This window comes from Plutella xylostella, chromosome 22 (genome assembly GCF_932276165.1).
Source record: "Plutella xylostella chromosome 22, ilPluXylo3.1, whole genome shotgun sequence".
NCBI lineage: Eukaryota > Metazoa > Arthropoda > Insecta > Lepidoptera > Plutellidae > Plutella > Plutella xylostella.
Window position 1 is genome coordinate 6,457,526 of NC_064002.1, and position 23,514 is coordinate 6,481,039.

Genomic DNA, 23,514 nt, shown 5'->3' on the forward strand with positions numbered 1-23,514 from the left:
AACTACTATCGATGTTTTAAAATTCGATGTTTAGTTTTTATGAAAATAGGCTTAGCAATCATCTCATAAATTGTAAATAGTTACTTACTGCATGAGTGTTTCTGAAGTCATTCCTTTAATTATTTATAGTCTTTTTTGTTTATACACTAACTTATCATATTTGATTTCCAACAGTGCCTGATTCATAAGTAGAAGTAGGTAACGTTAAAAACTATTACTTACGTATTTTTATGACACCGAATAAATTTTCATTATACCCTCTCTACCTAACAAAGGGAGGTAATTTGTAGCCAAATCATTACATAGGTCCAACTTCAAACAGATTCTTGATTATGAATTTATGATATTTTCGTGCATGATGGAAATTTAAGTGATGTTAACTGATTAGCCACCCACCTGTATAGGTAGTGGTAATTAAATAATAATAACGATATCTGATTGGAATTGTGTGAGAGTAGAGTTTGGCTGTGATAGGGAAACATTATGTCGTCAAAGCATATACATATTATAGGTATAAATCCAACATTGTTTGTACCTACCTATTATAGTACTGGATGATATACGTACCTATATTTAGAGATCCTCATTCCTGAAAATATAGGTAGATAAGTTAGCTAAAAATGGAAAACTACCTTGAGATAGTACATATTGAAGGTGGATTGCCTACGTAAAGGAGATTAGCTCTTAGTCGGTGAAAAACATTCTCCAAAGTGGAAAGTGGTTTAATTGTTACTGATCAATCACCCGTTCTACATTGTGTACTTTTTCCGAAGACTGAGGTATTTCATGTGTACTGAGTTATGTTTTACCTAAGCATTCATTAATATGGAAATTGTTACTTTTTTAAGTAATTTCAGTAATTTGTAAAGCTAGATTATATGTTGGTCGTTAGGTATGTTAATTCTAAGTAAAGAGGTATAATTAGTTGATATTTTTTTAAGTCACAGTTTAAGATTAAATGTTAATTTTAATATCGTGTTTTTTAATTTTTTAAATCTCAACTTTCAGATTAATATTTTATTAATAGGTATGTATTTCCATTTGACTATTTTCCCCGTGCCGTCTGCATCTCATCCAAAATGTCAAAACCCCTACTGAAGTAGCACAGGTAGATATTATAAACGTCGAAAGAATACATTTGTCACCATGACCCTTATGATGCCCAAGATATGTAGAAAGTCAAAACGCCTATCTCACAATGACTAGGTTTCAGACTCAGTACTACATAATATCTACGTAATTACAACTCACATCCTATCCCTAGATGCTAAAAAGGGACCGAAAGATAAGGCAGAATATTCAAACAAAGCTTTTATGTAATTAATTATCATAACATCTTTTATTCTATATTATTATTAAAATTTTACATGTTTAGCTCAAACATTAAGAAAGAAATAATATTTAACATCTCGATAATATACAGCTCTACTATTTTTATGATCCACTTAACGATAAAAAATAATATATTGCAAAATATTCCATTGTTACATCGACATCTCATAATAGACGAAATTCGGATAACAAGGTGGGGTGCAATCACAAAAAATTATACAAATAAAAAAGGTAGGTAAGTAAAAACTAAAGTATGGCAATCGATAGATACAGAAAGTGCGCTTTTTATACAATCACATGATCACTGTCTCAAAATATTGTTTTGCTTAACTATTATATTGAAACTATTTACAGACATTTCTACTGATTAATAAAAGTATCACATGGAAATACTAAAGTTTACTACTGAAACATGTGCAGTTAGAAGTGCATTCGTAAAGCTAATGCGCTACACATCCGACAGTGTATAGTTGTATACCTAGCATATATTAACTCACTATAATATTAGGTAATGGACGCAGTGATGCAGACAGGTAGCCGCATTAGCTTTACAAAAGGCGTTCTCTATAAAGCTACATTTAGACCAACTTTACTTACAGATTGTGGTTATTGAAAATAAGTCTACAGAAGAACATGTCAATACTTTTTATACAATACTCTCATCTTCAGATTTCAGTTCGCGGACAAATATTATTATGTAGATTTAATACTATCTATAGATCGCCTTTAGGCATATTATTGCAACATTTTAAAATTATATTATGCATTTAAATGATAGTTTAGTTTCAATTTATATTAAGCTGTATAGTATAGATGTCCGTGAAAAATTCGATGATCTTACGTTAAAATAATCTACACGAGTTTTCTGAGTTAAATTGTAAATAAATAACAAACTAAACATGCATCGGTGACCAAATATATAAATCTTGAAGTAAATGCATTACACATAATATCTTGATGCAAAATCTTTACAATCAGAAGGAAGTGTTCATACAAAAAGCACACAATCCGAAAAAGGTAAACATTTTGAGCAATCACAGGCCGAACCGTTCCACTCACTGGGAGATCTATATCGCACTACTAGGATATCAATCCACTATCGAACAATATAATTAAGTATTAAAAATAATTTCAAGGTACTCTTGCAAAAGACTCTAGCTAGATATTAAAAGAAATTAGGAGTGAGTTTGTTTCATAAATGAAATAAAATAGCTTTGAACTAATCAATAATAGAAGTTATCAATAAATCACGCGCAGACCAAAAATATTTTTCTTTTTTACGTTATAGTGAATTCATTAAATTGAATAAACTTGAGAATCGGATTTCTGAGTATGTATGGTGCACGACTAATTTCCATCAACTAAATTCAGACTGTCACTTAAACCCTAGGCCACGCTTTAAAAACTAAAATATAAGCTAAAACTATAAAATTAAATCAAATATATGAAGATAACAAACAGAATATTTTGCAAAGTGTTGTCTGTATGTATAATGCAAGCTCTAAATCACTGGGGCCAGAGGGCAGGCAAAAGGGGTCCTCACAACATCCATTCGTTGCATTAGCACACTGACACAATTAAAATTAAGTATAATAAAAAAATCACAAGGGAAACCTATACATCTATTAGCAAAGAAAATAATGTAAGCCTGCGAAATTGATACGATGTTAAACACAAATAATGTGGGCAAAAGCGCGTCACAGTCACTACTCTAAATTCTTTGCTAAAGACTATTGAATGAGAATTAATGAGAACATGTTAATAAGACAGCTGCAACAATCCATTGTGATGTGGACCGATAAAACTCTGATCACTCCAGCTTAAACTTTATTAACACAGATTTAACCTCTACAAATGGCTAATGTAGGTAGTGAAACGCTAAATACTTACACATGTAACACGTTACCACTAACAATAGGACAAGCCCTAGATCCCTAGCTCGGGTCCGAAACCCTTTATACACGCTACAAAAAGTAAAACGATAAAAAACAACTATAATTTAGTTACTTATACATTATGCGTACAAAAAATCTAGCCATCGCTCCCTAGATGCTCTACGTATATTAGATCGTTAATAAATAAACATATCGTTGAGATACATAAACATTATTACATATATAAAAATAATATAACATATACATATTATAAAAAACCCGACGCATTTTCACCACGTCATCTTATATTTACCTCTTCTATATACAATATTTACAAGGGAAATAAAAACAATTTGTACTTGCAGAAAAACCGTGAAGATAAGAATTAACAGAAATATACAATCCGCACGTACGGTGTGTTCTAAAAACGAGTTCATATAAAAATTACTTTAATTATTATTATATTACAGGTTGATAGCCGCCGCAGTTCATCGAGTGGCCGCCGGGCGGCGCTGCGAGATTTACAAAAATATTTATTTTACATAATATTAAGTGTTTGTGGAGTTTAGCAGCTGGGTCTATCTGTCGCAGCGCTTGGGCTCGCCCGCGGCCGCGCCGACACCGGCCGCGCTGGCCCCATCTGTCGGACAAAGGCATCACTTTAACATTTCATTCACTACTTTAGGTACTAACGTGCAATCGTCGTCCACAGTCAAGATGGTCAGTTTTATTTGGATTTTTTTAACTAATATCTATTATAATATGTATTAAAAATTCTGCCGTGAATTAAAATGGAATAAGAATATTAGTGCAGCTTTAAAAGGGTAGGTTTTTTCTCGTTGAATTTATTTTACGACCTAAATTTGTAAGCTTTATGGTTATAAATAGTAAGATACAATCTAGTAATAAAATGGATAAATAAAATAATAGTAGGTACATATTACATTAACTACATGTACATTTCAACTATACTTGCTAACATTATAAACTGTAATATATGCGATAATGTAGATTAAACTAAAAATTTACTGTACTAAAACAACTCGAACTACACTACGGACCCCGATGTCCCCATTTGAGTGACACGTCTTGTTTGTTCCACGCGGGACCCGCGCGCTTGTCACTAGTCACATTCGACGCGTCTATTTGCCCCACGATGCCGAAGTGCATGGTATTGATGGTGTCTACTGGCAGCTGTGTGGCATTGCCTGGGGCGCTATGTGTCGTACCGGTGTCGGTGGGCGGCCGGGACTCCTCGTCGTCGGGCAGGGCCAGGCCGAACTCCCGCCGCAGCCGCGAGCTCAGGTTCTCCCGCTGTCTCTCCGAGGCTGTAGGCTGCGCGTCGAAGACACCTAGAATCGAATTGCATTGTTTATGATAATGTACAAGAGCAGCTAGACTAAAAGGGAACTGGACAAAAAAATTCAGACAATATTAGTTATGAGGTTGATTCGACTACTGGTAGCCAGCCACTCGCCACCTATCATATCTATTTTCAATATCTCTGAAAATACCAAAATCCTAATCGATAGTCTTTAGGCATACAAAATGTTGATTAAAATAATAGTTTTGCTATTCAGATCGAATAAGGAAATAAAATCCCTCGTCGTTGGCACATGCCGGGCCTCGTGCGACGCAATTGTGCCTATACCATGCACAACTACGTATTAAGCTTATGTATGTATGTATGATTGTATATGTTGTGTACTCGGTGCTTCAAGGCCGAATCGCTCTAAAGTCTGACAGTGACTCACAGATAGCGATGCTTGCGCTTTTAGTATAATGGTTAAATTATGCCGTTTTAATAAACTATACAACTTTGAATGTTATTTTTCGCTATCATTTTATCATACTAAAGCACCAACAATTTGGTAAGTTATGAGTACCTACATGTTGATGCAAATAAACATGTTACTCAATTTGTAAGTCTGCGGTAACCAAGTGACATGACAAGCCGTAAAAGCAACAACATCAACACACTGCATTTATGTTTATTACATAACGACTGCAATCGATAAAGAGGGTCATATCCATTGACATATATATTACTGCGTAAGGACAGGCCAAACCACTCAAGAAAATGGCACCCGCGCGTTGGCCCTAAAATAGACATTTTAGGGCCAACGGTCCTCAGTCGACAGTTGTCTGTGACGGAGAGATGAGTCTTTGTTTCTTGTGTAAATATGCCTATTTTTGTTGTGAAAGGCTACAAAAACTATGATACGAAGGTCAAAAAGGAATATGGAATATCGTATCATCCTTAATTAATAAATAAACACATTTTAAAGCGATAATTATTTTACTACCAAAGGCTACAATGGCCGCACGATGTAACCTTGTACGGACGTCCGCATGCAACTCACTCATATTATTATGTACCTACTGTCCGGTGTGACGGTAAAATATGAACGCACGTACAAGGTTGCGTCGTCAGGATAAGTAGCTCGGCTCTGACATAGTTCCAACAAATTATGACAGATGGCAGTTATTTGGCTTGTATGAAGAAGGTTTGAGTAAAATGTTCTGAAGGGCGTATCCTTCCTTTTGAAATCATTGGTCATATCGCATTTCATAATTACTTTGTTTATTTAGATTATTTAATACACGGATTCATAAAAGTTTATAGGTTAGGTATGAATGAGTGATCGATTTCTTATTTATTAACCACGATGTGTAAAAAATAGAAAAAAAGGAAATGCACTGCCAATAAAGTAGGAACTATCGATAAAAACTACATTATTCAAATACTCTATAACACGCGATGTGTCGACACGAACTAATAGCTTCATAGCACGATCAACGTATAGGAGATAATATTTTGAGTTCTATTCCTTACCAATTACTGGCGTATATTGAACTTCTTAGCTCATAGAATCGAGTTTGCTGTCGATTTACCGTAAGTAGCGTAATTGACTAAATTGCTTGTCAGACGATGTAAATATCTAGTAAGTATGTACCTACTAGAGAACAACGGGAGTTGATACGAGACAAAACAAAGCGAAAGTTTGTGCTACATCCTCTAATTGTTTAAATGATGTACAATCATTGAGTTTGACTGTCGTTATTATGAACTTACATTAAACCAGTAGTAACAGTATTTTTAGGGTTCCGTAGCCAAAATGGCAAAAACGGAACCCTTATAGTTTCGTCATGTCCGTCTGTCCGTCTGTCACAGCCGATTTACTCGGAAACTATAAGTACTACAGTGATGAAATTTGATAGGAATATGTGTTGTATGAACCGCTACAAAAAAATGACACTAAATAGTAAAAAAAAGAATTGGGGGTGGGGCCCCCCATACATGTAACTGAGGGATGAAATTTTTTTTTTCGATGTACATACCCGTGTGGGGTATCAATGGAAAGGTCTTTTAAAATGATATAAAGTTTTCGAAAATACATTTTTCTTAAAGTGAACGGTTTTTGAGATATCAGCTCTCAAAGTCGTAAAAAGTATGTCCCCCCCCCTCTATTTTTATAACTACGGGGTATAAAATTCTAAAAAAAATAGAGGTGATGCATGCTAATTAACTCTTTCAACGATTTTTGGTTTGATCAAAGTATCTCTTATAGTTTTTGAGATAGGTTGATTTAACTGTAATTTTGCTGCTACGGAACCCTTTGTGCGCGAGCCCGACTCGCACTTGGCCGGTTTTTGTTAGTAAACAAGCCTTGTCTCATACTAATATTAATATCAAGTTGGTGGGCTTGCGATGTTTCAAACTTTTAATATCGCTAGATATAGAACCGATTTTAAAATGATTACCTATACAACTGTATGCATAAAATTTGTCAGACACGTTTTATCCCGGAGAAATCCAATAAAGTGAAGTGAAGCGCGCGGGATAAAAAGCTACATCAAATTACTCTCGACGCTCCTGTCAGGACATTAGTGGGAGACTCGACAACCGGAAAAGTGTTATCTCATTCTGACAGCTTCATTGCCACTTTATTGGAGAATATAAAGCAATACTTCTCCCAATAAGCTACTTATAAGTCAAAACCCTACATTGCTGGTACGAATATTGCGAAGACCAGGCAAATAGCGACATCATTTTGTATGTTCGTTTATAGATATGAATTTGCGTTTATATTTCCGGACGATATAGAACATCGAGGGCACAGTTGACTATATCTCCTGAAAACTTACACAAAGACAGATAGACATAGTAGAAACGAACCTTTAGGCGGAACAATTGTAGTAGTAGTGGCGAGCGCTCGATGCAGCCTCTGCTCTAGGTCGTCAGCGGCGGCGGCGGCGGCGGCCTCGAGGCGCAGCGGCGACAGTGAACCCGCACCCGACGACTCCGACGACCACTCGCCGACGCCCGGCGTGGGCTCGTTGCTCGACGAGTTCAGGTTCATCAGGTGCTCCGGGTCGGTACTGGGAGGGCCCTTGTGCCGCTTCCGGTATTCGGATATAGAGAGCTGTGGAGTGGTAGGAGGTTTAGTAAGGGTTTCTGGCTGGAGAGGTTACTTTTAGGGGTGAAGTTACTGTAAATGCTGCGAGATTATGTGTAAAATTTTAATCTGAAGACATTTTACTACTGAATATGTGCAATATTTAAAACAGCAAACATTACACACAAAAACTTTATGGTATCACAATGGAAAATGTTACCTTTCTCCGGACAGGCTTGGGCTTGTCGACAGGCGGGGGGTTGAGCCGGGGGTCGTTGCTCCTGGCGCAGTACTTGCTCGGAGTCTTGCCGGGCGACGGCGTCAGCGGGCCCGGCTTGTTCGCCTGGTCCGAGCTCTTCAGCACTCCCGAGAGCAAAACACTGTTATTTGAGTCCATATTGTTAACACGTGTCAAGATCTCCTGCACACTCTTGAGCTCATCACTGGCCGTAATACTGTCCTTCTCGAATAAACTACCGTCTAAACTCGTCGTTCTGTCTATTGCACTTTTTATTATGTTAAGGTTAGGCACATTATCGTTAATTTGCGTATCTAAGTTGTAACTCTGGTTCATATTGCTAAATATGCCGGAGAATAGGCCCGTCGAGTTGAACCTCGAGGAAAATGGTACTGTTGTGTTGTCTAATATAGAGGGTTTGTCATGATAGGTGGTGGTGGGAGGTGGCACCGGTTCGGGTTTGGGGAGTGGTGAGACGATGGTCTTGATGACGTTTTCCCGTGTGTCGACTATGGGTACTGCGGGCGGCGGGCCCGGCTCGTCGGGCAGCGGGATGAGCGCGGGCGCCACCACGGGCACGACGGCGGGCGGCCCCGCCCCCACCCCGGCCCCCGCCCCCGCGCCCAGCGCCTCCGGGGGCGGCACGTGCTCGGCCGGCAACGGTATAGTCTCCACGGCCGGCAGGGGGATGTTCTCCGTCGTCACATAGTGTATCTTCGGGTCCCCCTCCTCATGGACATCTCCGTTCAACTCGCTCGAGTCGTTTTCCGTCCGCAACTGAATACTGATTTGGTCATCCACCATGTTGAGATCAAAATTCAAGTTGACCTTCTTGCGTTTCTCTTTTGGCGGCTTCTTGTTTCTGCTCTTCAATATGAGTATATTTTCCGTGTGGAAGGAGTGTATTTTCTTCTGTATGTCGTCCATCTCGTCGCGCTGCGGGGAGGAGTTCCCGCTGGTGTCGGCGGACTGCGACTGCGAGCCGTCCTTCTTCTCCTGCGGACTACCCGCGTCCTTCGCTTCACTCGGAGGTTCGCTCTCCTTGACCAGCGGAAGGGGCGTGATCGTCGTGTCAATCTCCATGGGGACGACTTTATTGTAGTTGCTCTCCTCACAGGGCGTGTTTTCGCCTACATTGTTGTTGATGGTCTTGATGTCCTCGAGCTTGGTGATGACGGGCGGGCCGGTGGGCACGGGCACGCCGATGATGCGGCGGATGTGCTCGGAGTCGTGCGGGCCGCGCAGGTTGAGGTTGAGGATGTCGAGATGCTCCATGTGCTGGTCGTCGGAGCCCTGGCCGCTGTCGGAGCGCGTGCGGTCGCGCGGGTACAGGCTCTCCATGAGCGAGCGCGCGCTGCACAGCCGCTCCGCCGGACGCTTCTCGTCCTTCACCGGCGAGTCCTCCGATGTCAGGTTGGGCGACGTCTCTTCTATACACTGTTGAGGTAATGTTCTGTTAGTATCGACCTGGGCAACTACACCTGAAAATGGGAAGGAAACTGAAAAATACTTACAGGCACAATATGCGGTTCACAGGACAACGATTCCCGCGCTAGTCGCCTTTTTTTAAGTGGCGTTATCATTTCGTTGGGCGGTGATTCTGGAACAAAAGTTTCTACATTTCAATTATAGTAATTCCGAACTCATTAGCCAATTTTACCAACAATAGAATAACAAAATACGTACCGACAACAGGCGAGTCGCTCTCCTCACTAATGGCCTGTCTGAGCCACCTCTTCTTGGCGCTGTGCTGCGGCGGCGCGGAGGGCGTGACGGGCTCTACTTCGGGCGGCGGCACTTGGCGCGTAATCCTCTTGGACTTCTTGGGCGGTCTACTCCGGTCGCGGCCGGGCGTGCGCGGCGGCGACGCCGGCTCCTCCATCTCCGACTGCCCACCAGACAAATCACCAATCATTGTAGACGCCACTCGCACTAGGCTCTCTAATGAAGTGGCAGAAACAAGTGAAGATCTGTAAGGCGAGCGGTAAGGCGACGGCGTGCGCTCGGGCGAGCGGCCCACCCACTCGTTGGCCATCGTTTTCTTAGTCTTTGGCAGTTTGAAGGCGGACTCGACGGACCCGACGGCGGCTTCCACAAGTAGACACGCCGAGCTCAGACCGAGGTCCTGCAACAAAATGATATTTATAAACAACGATGCTCAACAATTGTAACTCCCAAATAATATAACAGTACGAAAATGAAATAAAGTATTAAGTAATTAAAGCTTGTCTCGTAGAGATTGCTATAAGCAATAAGGCCGCCTGTTTGTACTGTTTTTTTTTTCGTCTTGGTGCAAATAAATTGTATTGTATTTTATTACCTCATTGACAGCGTCGCTGTTTCGCTCAGGCGGCGTGTTCTGGTTGGGCGCGGAGACGCGGCGCGGGGGCGCGCGCGGGGAGGCGCGGGGCGAGGGTGGCGCGGGCGCCTCATCGCCTGACGTCACCATGTCGCTGTCGGCCGAGTTCAGGCGCCGCCGGTTCGACTGTGATGTGGTGCGCGCACGGCCTTTGCGCCTAGAAGTGGGGTTTATTGTTAGTATCAGCTTTATAACTAGTAAATTTTGAAATAAATATGACTGGATATTTTATTATTTGCAACAATTCTGATCTAAAATATGTAGGTAATCAGAACATTGCCCAAAAACAGTAAGCACATAGAATTTGAAGTAATATTCCAAAACAAAAAATTTAGAACGATAGGATTTAGACTTAAGCGTCCCAGAACACTATGTACAATAAAAAAACTACCAAAATTAAAGGAATATGAATCTTACTTCCTCCTCCGCTTGGTATTTGCATGTGTGTCTTCCTCTTCATCTTTGTCAGCGGCGTGCGGGTGCGGGTCGGACTCGCGTCGCTTCTGTCTCTCTTTCACCTCTTGCTTTCTCTGTTCCGCCTTCTCCATGCGCTCAAACGCCTTCATTATAGCCTCCATCTTGCGCTCCTCTCGCGTCTGCAAGTAATAAGTCACATTATAGAACTGATATTCTCTATTACATAATATAAAGGAATTATGAAAAAAAACTATAATTTTTGTTTTAATCTGCATATATGCATGGGTTTTTTTGAGCTATACCTACAGGCATACTAAAATAATAAAATCTGCACCTTTAAGTAGCGTAGGTATCAATCGTGTAAAATAAATAACGAGTTTCTGCACTTACCATCTTCTTCTTGTCCTTATCCTTTGTCTTGGCGGGCAGTTTGTCTTGCGAGTCGTCCGTCTTGTCGTCCATCGAGTCTTGATTAGTGACGCAGTTTGTCCGCGACGTGCGCGCCGAACGGTCGTGGCACGCCGACCGCGCCGCCAGCTCGCGAGTCATGGGCCTCTCGTCTTCCACCTTCACTTCTGCTTTCACGACCTCCTTGGCAGGCTCAGACGGGAAATACTTCAACGGCTTCTCCGGCTTTTCGAGTTCTTCTTCAGATAGGACCGCTTCCTTCTCTACTTTCGGTTCTTCTTTGATAGGTTCCTCTGCTTTGACCGGTGGTGATGCTTTGACTGGTGGCGGTGCTTTGACCGGTGACGGCACTTTGACTGGAGTGACGGGCGCCGCGATGGGCTCCTCGACTATCTCCATTTTGATCTCTTCTGCTGGCGGTTCCGGTGGCGTCTCCACTACCGGCGTGGGCTCGGGCGGCGCGGCGCAGTCCGGCTCGTCTATGTCCTCCGGCTTCATCTCCTCTTTGGCCATCAGATCTATTTCTGGCTTCTCTTCCTTGATTTCTGTTTCTACTTTCATCGGTTGGTCAAAATTGAGAACCGGAACTGCATGTTTCACGGGAGACATCAGCTTGAACTCCAGTTTTATTGGAGATTTCTTCTCCGATTTTATTGGTGGTGATAGCAGCGGCGGAGTTTCTTTTACGGGCGTCAAAGGCGGCCCCAGTGGAGGCGACATAGGCGATGACGACACACTGGTGCAACGATTCCTGCTCCTCTTCTCTCTCGGAGGGTAATCAATACTTTTACGCGGCATCATAGAATTGAGTCCATTGACCTTGCAGTGTTTAGGGTTGCCGCACGCGCAGGGCTGCTTGCTGCCGGTGCCGTCGTGGCCCACGGTGATCTCCGTGTTGGACTGGATGGTGCCGATGGTGACGAGGTACACGTGGAGGGTGCCCTTCACGATGCAGTGCTGCAGCTCCGCGTTGGGCTTGCACGAGCGCCGCACGAAGCGCGCCTCGTTGCCGTACGTGCGAGTGTCGATACATATCTGCGTATTGTCCTTCGGCAGGCGGTAGAAGAACACGAACGGGCCGGGCTTCTGGCTGCCCGCGCGGCCCACGTTCTGCAGCTGCGGCCTGTGCTGATTGGACAGCATGTATTTGCCCCGTAACTCTATGACGGGGGTGCTCTCCTTCAAGTCTTTCGTAGCGATGAGTATTTTCCCGCCGGCGTGCGGCACGGTGGTGCAGAGGTGCGCGGTGATGGCCGACGCCATGCTCGGGGAGCTGCCCAGCTTGCTGCTGTAGCGGATGATCTTGGCCCGCAACTCGGGGCTGTAGTGGTTCGTCACGGCCGACTCGTACGACTCCTGCCAGTGCGACTGATTGGACAGACTCGAGCTGTATTTGCTCCTGTTCATCATCATCTCCTTCTTACGTTTCACTCTCTTTTCGGAGAGCTTCCTCTTTGTTCCTTTTCTGATGACTTCGGTTTTCTTGGGTCGTTTGGGCCCTCGCTTGGGCAGCGGCAGGGCGGGCGCGGGCGGCGGCGGCGGCGCGGGCGCGGGCGGCGTGTAGGTGGCGCAGGCGCCGCTGGTGTTGGCGTAGGTGGTGACGGTGAGCAGGCGCTTGCGGCGCGCGAGCCCCGGGAAGCGGCCGTACTCGGACGAGTCGGAGTCGGAGGCGCCGAGCGCGTGCAGCTCCTCCCTCTTGCGCATCTGGATGGCGCGCGCGTGGCGGCGGTCGATGGGGCGCGGCTGGCACATCTCGCACATGTACGCGTCGGGGATGTTGTTGCGGTCGATGCCCATGCAGTCCACGTGCTGCCACTCGCCGCAGCGGTCGCAGCAGATCATGTAGCCGTCGTCGTGCGTGAAGTCGCAGATGCAGCGCGTCTTGCCCTCCTCCTCCACCTCGGGCGCGGTCTCGGTGTCGCTGCCGCCGCGCTCGCCGGGCGCCCGGTCGCCCTCCACGGACGAGATCACCGAGCCGGCGTCGTCGTCCTGCGCCGCCAGCGGCTGCGGCTTGTAGAGGGACATTTGCACCGACGCAGCGGGTACGGGCGGTCCGATAACGCTCGTGGGGACGGCTGATGGCTGTACGTGCTGGACTTCATAGGTAGCTATGGTGGTGGCTACTGGTGACGTCTGCTTCATGGGGCTGGGCGGGGAGGGCGCGACGGGCGCGGGCGGCACGACTGGGGCGGGCGGGGACGCGGCCGGCAGCTTCTGAGCCGGTAGAGAATATGTGTGGTCCAACATGACGAGCGCCACGTTTTGGTAAGAATATCTCCGCAGCTCCTCCGAGAGGTTTGGACGCTCCTCCATGCCTATTATGTCATCTGCCGTCAGTAATGTTGATGGATCGCCGCTAAAAAGAAAAAATACATTATAATAATTATGTTTTTTACTAATACAAAGTGGTACTGTTTTATATAATTCGTATAAATACTTACAATACAATCCTTCTCTGGTAACAAGGTGGTTTAACATCTACATATTCATCAATTACTGGTGCCGACACGACACTGTGATTGGTAATGCTTGGGGTCGATGCCAACATCAACTTGGGCTGTGAAAGCGACTGTAGAATTTGTGCAGTGAGTTGTTGATTGGCTGATACTTGAGAAATGTTGGGAGTTTTATTTGAATCTTGAGTGGTTCCATATGCATGGACGTATCGCAAGTTAGGCGTCGGTCCAGACTGCACATAGTGTGGTCCTTTATGATGGCTTGTACTTGTGGGACCTGTGGAGATAAGAACCGGTCCACAAGGCGACTGGAGCACTATGCGCTCTTGTTTAGTAGCAGTTTTTTGCATAGACATAGGAGTAGGTAGCTTGTGAGTGGGGCTGCCCACTTTCTGAATGATCTTCGAGCTGTTGGTGTCAACGACGCCGTACGCCGGCTGTTGACTTTTGTAGCTAGCCACATTGGCAACCGGCCAATTCTTGCCATCCGACTTATTAGTTGAGCCAGTTTGCTGTATTATTTTAATTGCCCTCGATTGCTTTTGAGTGTTAGACAGTGCACTGTTTTTTGAGCTTTTGAATGTGTTCACGGACTTTCTTCCTGTATGCACTGATAACTTGTTTGGTCCAGAAACGACACGAGATAAGATATGGCATTGTGTGTTGCCAGACGAAGCTGCCACCACTGCATTCAGATTAGCACCGTTGTTTAGCTTATTTAATGGTTTACTAATATTTGTGCTCTTAGTAAAAGTTTGGCTGTAAGAAACATTCTTGACTGGACTATTACTGACGATGGTGGGTGCCAGGGAGCAACCAATCAATGATTGTGATTTGGGAGTTTTACCACTAAGAACAGAATTATTGAAGTGTTTTTGTGATATAACACTTGTACTTAATTTATACACATGATTCTGAGTGTAGACGGGGGTTGCAATGTCTTTACTTCCTTGTGTGACATATTGTTGTGAGTAAGCAGTAGAATTCTTGGGTATGGACACATTGCTAAGTATTTGAACCTTAGAGGTTTTTGGTCTGTAGCTTGTTTCTGTGACAAAATTGGTTCGTCGGGAGCCTGCTTGGCTTGCATCGTTTGAAACATAACTTTCACTGGTTATTATGAACTGTGACATCCTTGTGGGAGATATATCATCTTCAGTTTTGTTATCTGTGGGTGCACTAGTGGCCAGAAGAGTGGGTAGCCACAGGGTCTGGCTGCCGCCTGATACGTCAGGGGACACATTTTGAATGGCAGTGATGTTGCTTACTGTGGCATCCACATTTATTGTGAAGTTTTGAGGCAATTTTGCAACATTCTGAACAATTGCTGAGCTCAGAGGCGCCTGGATTAGGGTAGCAGTAGCATTGTCTGCATAATGGGCATCACTCGAGTCCTCCCCATCCTGTATTATAGGATAAGTAATGCGGCCCACATTATCTAAAGTGCCTTCTTCTAATCTCACTATACCAGAAAGGGTATCGACTGACATCTCTGTGTCACAAGGTTTTTCACTTATGTGGTATTCCACTTCTCTGTCTAAGTTTGCATTTGCAGAGTAGGCAGCATTTTCAGGGTTTGTAGAGTCTGGTTCAGGGTCTCCTCCGGAAGGGGATATGGGCACAGCCCTCAATACAGGAGTCCTGATAGGGAAACTCATATTATCCGCTAGTTTATGTTCCAATACATTTTCAAATGCATGTTCATTGGAGGTGGTCGGCCCGAAGTCCTGTAACAATTAATCAACTCTGTAGATATTACTTAATTAACATAGAAATGCATACATGGTCATCAAAATACATAATAATTGTAAGAGTTCACAGTCATTCTGAACAATGTAGCATATTAAGTAGAGTGTAATTTACATTAATGTGGTTTATACAAAATTAACCTGAAAATTGAATATTTCATATGAGGGTATCATACAAAGCTTATAAATTGTCTGGGTCAATCAAACATACAGAGTGCATTTATTAACATTTGATCAACATACTGTTTTAGCCTCATAGTGGAAGTAATGTTGAAAGCTCACTAACATATCATTGTGTCCTAATTTTGTAATCCTAACTAATATTATAAATGCGAAAGTAACTGTGTCTGTCTGTCTGTCTGTCTGTCTGTCTGTCTGTTACTCTTTCACGCCAAAACTACTGAACGGATTTGAATGAAATTTGGTATACATACGGTCTAGACCCTGGGAAAGAACATAGGCTACTTTTTATCCCGGAATTCCCACGGGAAAACTTTTTAAGGCGAAGCGAAGCGCGCGGGAACAGCTAGTGTGTGATAAAATTACATAAAACTAAAAATATACCATTAAAGTGTATAGTATACAAATAATCTGTCTATTATTATTGATATTATTCTTTCACGAGCAACTAATAGAAGCAAACTTTGTTACTGGGGATGGTACACAAAATAATTTGTTCACTGCACTTACCGATAATAAGTTTAACATGAATGTATATCTAAACTAAAGGTCAGTAATAAATACACAAGAAATTCAAATCTCCTTTATTTAATACATATTATATTGGATAAAAGTTTATATAGTCTGTAGATTGATTGTAACAAGAAGGCTTACAGGTAATGAATGATTAACCTATATCATATTTATGTAAAAACTAAATATACGAAGACATGCACGATGGACAGTTTAGAAATAATCACATGGATAATTGTGGGGTATGGATATGTTGTGGGCTGCATTATTCAATAATGCAATGTGTTTTTGGTCAAAGCATCTATAGAGCAATGGAGTTCTGGGAGCAATAATACTTATTTGTAAGAGGTTAAAATGTACACTTTTATCTATGATGTAACACCTTGAACCAAAATTAAATTGAATAACAATGTTTTTACTTACTTGACGGGCCGCTGGTTCAAATTCTGATGAGGCTGACATGGTGTAAATATCATCATCTTGGGTCAAGCCCTAGATGATGCCTTGAAGTGCTCCTCTGCCTCCAAGCTTATTTCTTGAGACTGCAATCGAAAATTGGGTTTTTTACCACTGAATCTTCACTTCTCATAAATAAACGCGATGCACATCATAGTATTTCTTGGCCAAATATGTATGGATAGACCATGATTGAGGCACGGCAGTAGAGGTCATTGTTCCAGAAACTAATGGAAATTCACTTTCAATTGTTCCCTAAGGAAAAATATACAGAAATACATCAAAATAAAGAGTCCCGGATGCTACGGAGACGCAATAAGTACATAAAATAACTAGATAGGTTAATCCACTGCCGCCATTATTGTAGCACGAAATTGGTAATGTCTTTCAGATAAACATTAAAAAATGTAAACATACACTGGTTTTAATGGGTTATATCGAAAATATTGTGAGAATTAAGCTAAAATATACTATTTAGGGACCTGAATAATTTACCCAAGCCCGCATAGTAACAAAGGGGAATGCGTTATGTACTTAGAAAATGAGGCAGTAATTATAGCCTAAACATTTGAACATTTCATGTAAATATGTGATGTTAAAAAGATTTAGCGTAAGTTTTTCGAAGCAGTAAAGCTTAAATAAGAACTGCGGCAGAATCAAAAGAGGAAAGATCTATGAAATCCAGATGTAAACACTTTTCTGGAAAAAAACTTATTTAAACGTTTACTAACCTTAGAGCCAATGAATTAATAACACCAGTGATTCAGCGAAACTATTTTTATCAATTAATTGCATAGCACATAGGAAAATGCACTCAAAGTTCCCAACTACGACCAAAACATTTACTAGAGTCGAAGATGGCGGCCATTGCATTTTCCATACAAAACAACGGGGTTTCACGAACCATGTCGAAGTACTAAATAACTTCCGGTTTTATGATATACTTTTAAATGATATTATCTCACAATAGACGTAATTACATATTCAAAGTAGCTGAAAAAACATATATTTAATTAATATTTTAAATTAATATAGAATTGTAGGATTTAATAACAAAATACATTAAATTAAAATAATAAATATGGTATTTGATTTTTTGTCTATGGTAGATTACTCTATGGCGACGTATTTTTTTTTAAATTTGAAGCATAGACAATATAGAAAGCGTTGCCCATAAACATTCAAGAAGCGTTCAAGAAAAAAATATAAAAAATCGATAATACGGGTATTGCCAACCCAGAAAACTTCTTTGGGCAGACTACTCTAGATTATTCTTCTAAGCCCTAAAATAGAAACAATGGAGGCAGATGTGAATGTGAGTCATGATTTCTAAAACAAGATGAATTGGAACAGCACTTGGATGTGAAGCGGCCATACACGCCACTCGTGCGTTTACCAGTGACGATCCCGATCACATAATTATTAAATTAGACATACGCAACGCCTTTAATAGCGTTGAAAGAGACGTTTTGCTGAGGGAAGTAATGGAGCAGGTACCAACACTCTATCCCTTCTTACATCAGTGCTATTCGTCTCCTAGCAATCTATTTTACCACGAGACATCGATCGCATCGCAGGTTGGTGCCCAGCAGGGGGATCCGTTGGGACCGTTGGTGTTTAGCCTCGCATTACACAAAACTATATCCTCCATTAAATCACCCCTTAATATATGGTATTTAGATGATGGTGTGATTGGCGGAAGCCCAGAAACAGTTTTAAATGAGATACCAACTTTAATCTCGAACCTAAAATCGATTGGGTTGATCCTCAACAGCAAAAAATGTGAATTTTTTGGTAACACCCCAAGGGCGCAACAAAGCTTTTCGCTATTTGAAGCTATTGTGCCAGGTTTACAAAATACAGTTAAGGACCAATTTATGTTACTGGGAGCACCAATTTTCCCAGAAGGTATACCCGCTCTACTCGAGAATAAACACCAAACGTTCTCCAAGCTGACGAATCAGTTAGATAAACTATCATCTTGTGTAGCCCTCATCCTATTAAGGAGTTGCCTTGCTATGCCCAGGCTGACGTACACCGTGAGGACATCTCCCGCCTGGCTGTTCCCTGATGAGGTGGCGGCATTGGACGCGACTGTAAAGCGGACATTGGAAACAGTTCTGAATGTCTCTCTAAATGACGCGCAATGGTGTCAAGCATCTTTACCCATACGACATGGAGGCATTGGGGTTCGTAGGCTGCAAGATACTGCCCTAGTCGGATTCCTTGCGTCGGCGCACGGGGTCGTAAATCTAGTCACTCAAATACTCTCAATTAATGGTGATGGATTTACGGTTCCGTTCGTAGATGTAGGGTTGACAGAGTGGGCTAGCAGGCATCCGAACCAGAATGTTGTCAAACCGAACATACAGAAAGAATGGGATGAAATTCAGTGTAAGGCTCTCGTTGCTGATATTATGGCAAACTCCTCGGGGGCCCACCTTGCACGGATTAAGGCGGTTACGAGACCGGAAGCGGGAGCCTGGTTGCATGCACTGCCTTCGCCCCAGCTTGGCACATATTTGGACAACGACAGTTTACGCATTGCAGTAGCATTGCGACTTGGCTGCGACGTCTGTGTCCCACACAAGTGCATCTGCGGGGTGATGGTAGAGGCAGACGGCCACCACGCTCTCAGCTGCACGAGGTGTGCCGGGAGGTTGCCCCGTCATAGTGCCCTCAACGACATAATACGCAGAGCTTTGGTGTCAGCTAACATCCCGTGCGTCCGCGATACAGCGCGGTAATGCGGCTAGCTTGTTGGGCACTTTCGAGCCAGGAACGATACGAGGCGGCATCTTTGACTAGTTAGACTAAGTTTGAGGCGAATAGTTTGAATTTGTAAAATTTTATCTTTTATTTCAGTTTTCACAATTTTATTTACAATTAGGTTAGGCTTCATTAGTTAAATGTTAATTTATATTATAACCTTGAATAAATTGATTATAGATGAATTTTTGATTACTAGTTTGTAGTGTGGGACAGGCCAAAAAGGACCGTGGGACTTGTCGTAGTTGTAACATGGAAGAGGCCTATACAATGTAGTGGATTTTCATAGGCTGAACATATAAATAAGATGTTGAGATAAAGGTGCCAACACACCATCCGGCGCAGCCTACGGACGCGGCTGCCTGCTGTCAGCCGTGACTTACAGTGAAACTATTAATTCATAAAATTAATGTTTGAGGAACTAAAATTTTCAGGAGCCTGGCACCATTAGAAAAGAAACATAAAAGTCATAACAATTGTTTATGGCAGTTGGCGGTTGGCTGTTTTTTCAATTTTCTTATTAATTATTAGGATAATCTAGATATAAACAACTATTTACGCTTGTTTGCAATTAGGAAGAAGAAGAAAAATATTCGTAGTCAAGCTAGGGAAGTTATTTATCGAGTTTATATACAATGTTTAGCGGAACATGAAGCTGGACACATTTTGTCGAATTTGGAGGATGTTTACGCTCGTACAGCGTCTATGACGGGTATGTAACATTGTACAAATTGTAATAATTCATTTTTTATCCGTTACCAATGCTTCATTTATCGATAAACCTAGGTTTAGAGCCCAAGTTGAACATTGTTTACATACCGCTGGTTGTAGGTTTGAGCTGGTTTAAGTTGAGTCAAACCATAACATTTTGATACTTGAAGATATATTTTTTGTTTACTTACTAATTTCTCATTCTGTTACTCTGTTTTTCTTAACTTAAGGGTAGTTTCAAATAAGCATTTTTAGATAGATAGATAGATATTCTTTATTTGTACACAAAAACTTTTATTTTATTTTGTAGGAGTATCGGACAGTACCGTCTGGCATATTGCAAAAGAGTGCTCTAAATATGGAATATTTCTAACTCCTGGAAGAAACAGAACAGGCCGTCTAAAAAGAGAAATTGATGATTTAACTATGTGTGCCCTTCGTCAACAAATCCGTATATTTTATAAAGTTGTAATAACGTTATTTAAATAAATATTTATTGGTTTCACTATTAGCCTTCATATTAACACCTTAGCTTGAATAATGAGCTTTTTTGTGGATAGTAAGTTGTTTTTACCCGACTGCCGAAGGAGGAGGGTAATGTTTTTAAATACAGAAATAGGGTAGGTAGTCACAGGCAAAATTTCAAGTATCAAAGTCAGTTTTGTTTCGCTATATAGGGTTGCTACATGAAAGATAGCTGCGCCCTCATTTAATTTCAGGACTTTATAGTTTGACGTAAAGGTATCTAGATAATAAATGTACACTTAAGGACTTGTGTAATATGTACACGACGCTGTTCAATCTAAGTGTTAAACGTTCTATCGGACGTAAGTCGCGGACCTTGGGCTGACCTTCACCTTTGAAGGTGCCTACACACCATCGGACGCGGCTCACGGACGCGGCTGTCAGCCGCGACTTAAAGGTAAGGATTGTACACTATACTGTTCAAACTATCGGACGTAAGTCGTGGAACTTGGGCTTTCAGACGTCCGAGAGCGATCTGGCACGAACCATCCCAAAACACCGTGCACACCGGCACACCTATCAGTCGCGGCCGTCAGCCGTGTCTAATGATGTGTCGCCACCTTTATTGCCAAACGTGCCAAACACGGTGTACGAAACCACTATTTGTCAACTATTTGACCACTATAGACTGCTTTATAATAATACTAGCAGAGAGGATTATTCTGAATTTCGTGTCTTTATTTTTGGCAGCCACTGACCTCTACATTATAGGTCAGTGGCTAAAGCGCCATGTCCGTTATTATTCTGAGACCCGCATCAGTGTCAACTGTCAAAAAACACAGATAAGTTCACATTTCTTGTTTCACACATGAGTTTGTTTAGATTTTAGGTTATTCGGTAAAAATTCGTGGTTATTTTAGTTTCAAACTAATTAATTTCATTCAAGATATTCATAATTTCCCTTGTAGAATAATGACTGACTTTGAATTAAACGCCAGTGACTCTGAAGTTGACTCTGATGAAGAGGTAAATACTAATTTTCTTTTTTTGTAGCATGTATTCATGCATTTTTCCTTAATCCTATAAATTAACTAACCTTGTTGTTTCAGCTGCAAGAAGCTTTTGCTAAGGGACTATTGCAGCCCGGGCTAAATGAAGTTGTAGAGAAAACAGCAAAAAATTACATTAATAATGTAGCAGAACTGAAGATAAAGTTAAAAGAAATTAAACTAAAGTTACCATGGGTTGAAACATTAGACCTAGTGACTACAGTTGCCCCGATGGCTCCGGATATAGCACTCCAGTTGCAAGAAACTGCTATTAAAAGAAAGTAAGTTTTTTTAATTTTATTAATTAATAATTGCAGTAATAGTTGCAATAACATTAGGTACGGTCATGTGCAAAGAAATCTGACCCCCCTCTCATACTAACAATGCTTCTGAGGGGGGTCAGGTTTATCTGCCCCTTACTGTACAAAAGAATTCCCACAAAACCAATATTTTTGTTTTATTATTTTATTGGATACTTTCTATGGTGTTAGAATCCTGGGGTAAAAATAATCCTACATCACTCTACATAATTTAAAAATTGGTGATATTAAATCAACCTTCTGAATGTTCTCAAAATATGATAACATATCTGCAACTTCATATGATTAATTTTAATAAACATTTCAGGAATGTGAAAGAAAATACTAAAGGGAAGCAAGCGTATGATCCAACCCAAGACCCAGTCCTCAATGAGTTCAAGCGAGAGAACCTGCTTCACCGGCAAGCCCAGGCCGCCGTCATGGAAGGTATAAAGAAATTGAAGGAACTGAATATACCAACTAAGAGGTAAATTTATTGAAATGGTACTTAAAACCTTCCTAACTAATACATTTTTAAAAGTCTCAGCAATCCTATGTATTTAACTTTAATTATTTTTATTTACTACTTAATAGAGGTAGGTTCTTTTCATATAAATGTATAAATGATAAAGAGGAATCATTACACTAGTAGTTTTATAGTTTGTGTGTCTGTGTACAACTAATCACATCTCTTATCAATTCCCTAGACCCGAAGATTACTTTGCAGAGATGGCAAAGAGTGATGAACACATGCAGAAGGTACGCAAGAACCTGCTCGCCAAGCAAGCCGCCCAGGCTCGCGTGGAGAAGGTCAGGCAGCTGAGAGACCAGAAGAAAATTGCTAAGCGTGTACAGGTGAGAATTATTACCTTGCTTATCATTTCAATCCAGGATATAGAGGATATTATTCAGTGTCATTCTCTTATGGAGTATGTATTTAATTTTCTCAGTAAGAAACTTCTTAGCAAACACTAAAACATTAGTAACATTGGTCAATTTCCCGAAAGAATTAGCCAGTCATAAACTCATCCCTAAGTATCCATACACTGAGTAATAATATGATAATTAATTAACAATTATTTTTCCTCAGACGGAAGCCAAGCTGAAACAAGCATCTGACAAGAGGGAAATGCTGGAGAAATTGAAACGAGTGAGGAAAGGCAAGTCCTCAGACTTGGACTTCTTAGACGACAACAAAGGCAAAAACAATAACAAAGGAAAGGGCGCAACTGCCAGGAGTGCCAAAAAGAGGGCAAATAAAGATCAGAAATTCGGATTCGGCGGGAAAAAGAAGGGGTCTAAGTTAAACACAAGAGAGTCTTCTAATGACATGGATGGATTCAATAGTTCCGCTAAAAAGAAACCTTTTAACTTCAAGAGTCATAACTTTAAGGCTAAGGGTAAGAAACCCCAAAGACCTGGAAAGTCTAAGAGGAAGAATGCTAAGAGATAATTATTGTTGTAAGCTAGCCTGTAATTTTAAAATAAATGTTTTCTGATAATAAATTATAGTCTTTCATATAAATTTCTACAATGGGGTAAATACTATTATTTGTTAGATTACCTTTCCAATTCTATGGTGGTTTGTTAGATGGAAAATGAGAAATAAAAAACAGACATTGAAAAAAGATATTATAATTCATAATAAAAACAGTAATAACTGCTGGGTTCTCGGTATGACAGTGTAAAATTTAAGCACAGAGTTAATATTTAATTTTAGAGTTTGGCTAGCACTTGATGTTATAACAAAATGTTGGTATGAGTACATTATTTTATCGGATATTATAATTTAATTTTCCAAATTAAAGAACCCAACAAATAAAAATACTTTGCTTTGCGC

General features: G+C 41.3%; 2 protein-coding genes across 3 annotated transcripts; one reads left to right on the top strand and one right to left on the bottom strand.

The window, feature by feature from the left end:
- Positions 1 to 142: 142 nt before the first annotated feature.
- On the bottom strand, positions 143 to 17,277 carry LOC105392796. 2 transcript variants are annotated; one of them, XM_011564479.3, is made up of 12 exons: positions 17,113 to 17,277; positions 16,349 to 16,467; positions 13,470 to 15,211; positions 11,011 to 13,384; positions 10,621 to 10,799; positions 10,165 to 10,360; positions 9,531 to 9,969; positions 9,359 to 9,444; positions 7,827 to 9,281; positions 7,387 to 7,633; positions 4,436 to 4,558; positions 143 to 3,846 (listed from the first exon to the last, which is right to left on the bottom strand). In XM_011564479.3, exons 2-12 carry the CDS (start codon positions 16,385 to 16,387, stop codon positions 3,785 to 3,787), a joined length of 6,942 nt encoding a protein of 2,313 aa, XP_011562781.3. In that variant the 5' UTR covers positions 16,388 to 16,467; positions 17,113 to 17,277; the 3' UTR covers positions 143 to 3,784. The 2 variants fall into 2 exon arrangements, with proteins under 2 accessions (XP_011562781.3, XP_037978536.2); XM_038122608.2 differs by having other exon boundaries at positions 9,359 to 9,459.
- Positions 17,278 to 21,161: 3,884 nt separating this feature from the next.
- Positions 21,162 to 23,180, top strand: LOC105392466 (probable rRNA-processing protein EBP2 homolog). The gene is made up of 5 exons (XM_011564097.3): positions 21,162 to 21,352; positions 21,436 to 21,656; positions 22,003 to 22,161; positions 22,382 to 22,529; positions 22,765 to 23,180. The coding sequence occupies exons 1-5, from the start codon at positions 21,299 to 21,301 to the stop codon at positions 23,125 to 23,127; spliced, it is 945 nt and encodes a 314-aa protein (XP_011562399.3). The 5' UTR covers positions 21,162 to 21,298; the 3' UTR covers positions 23,128 to 23,180.
- The last annotated feature ends 334 nt before the right edge of the window (positions 23,181 to 23,514 follow it).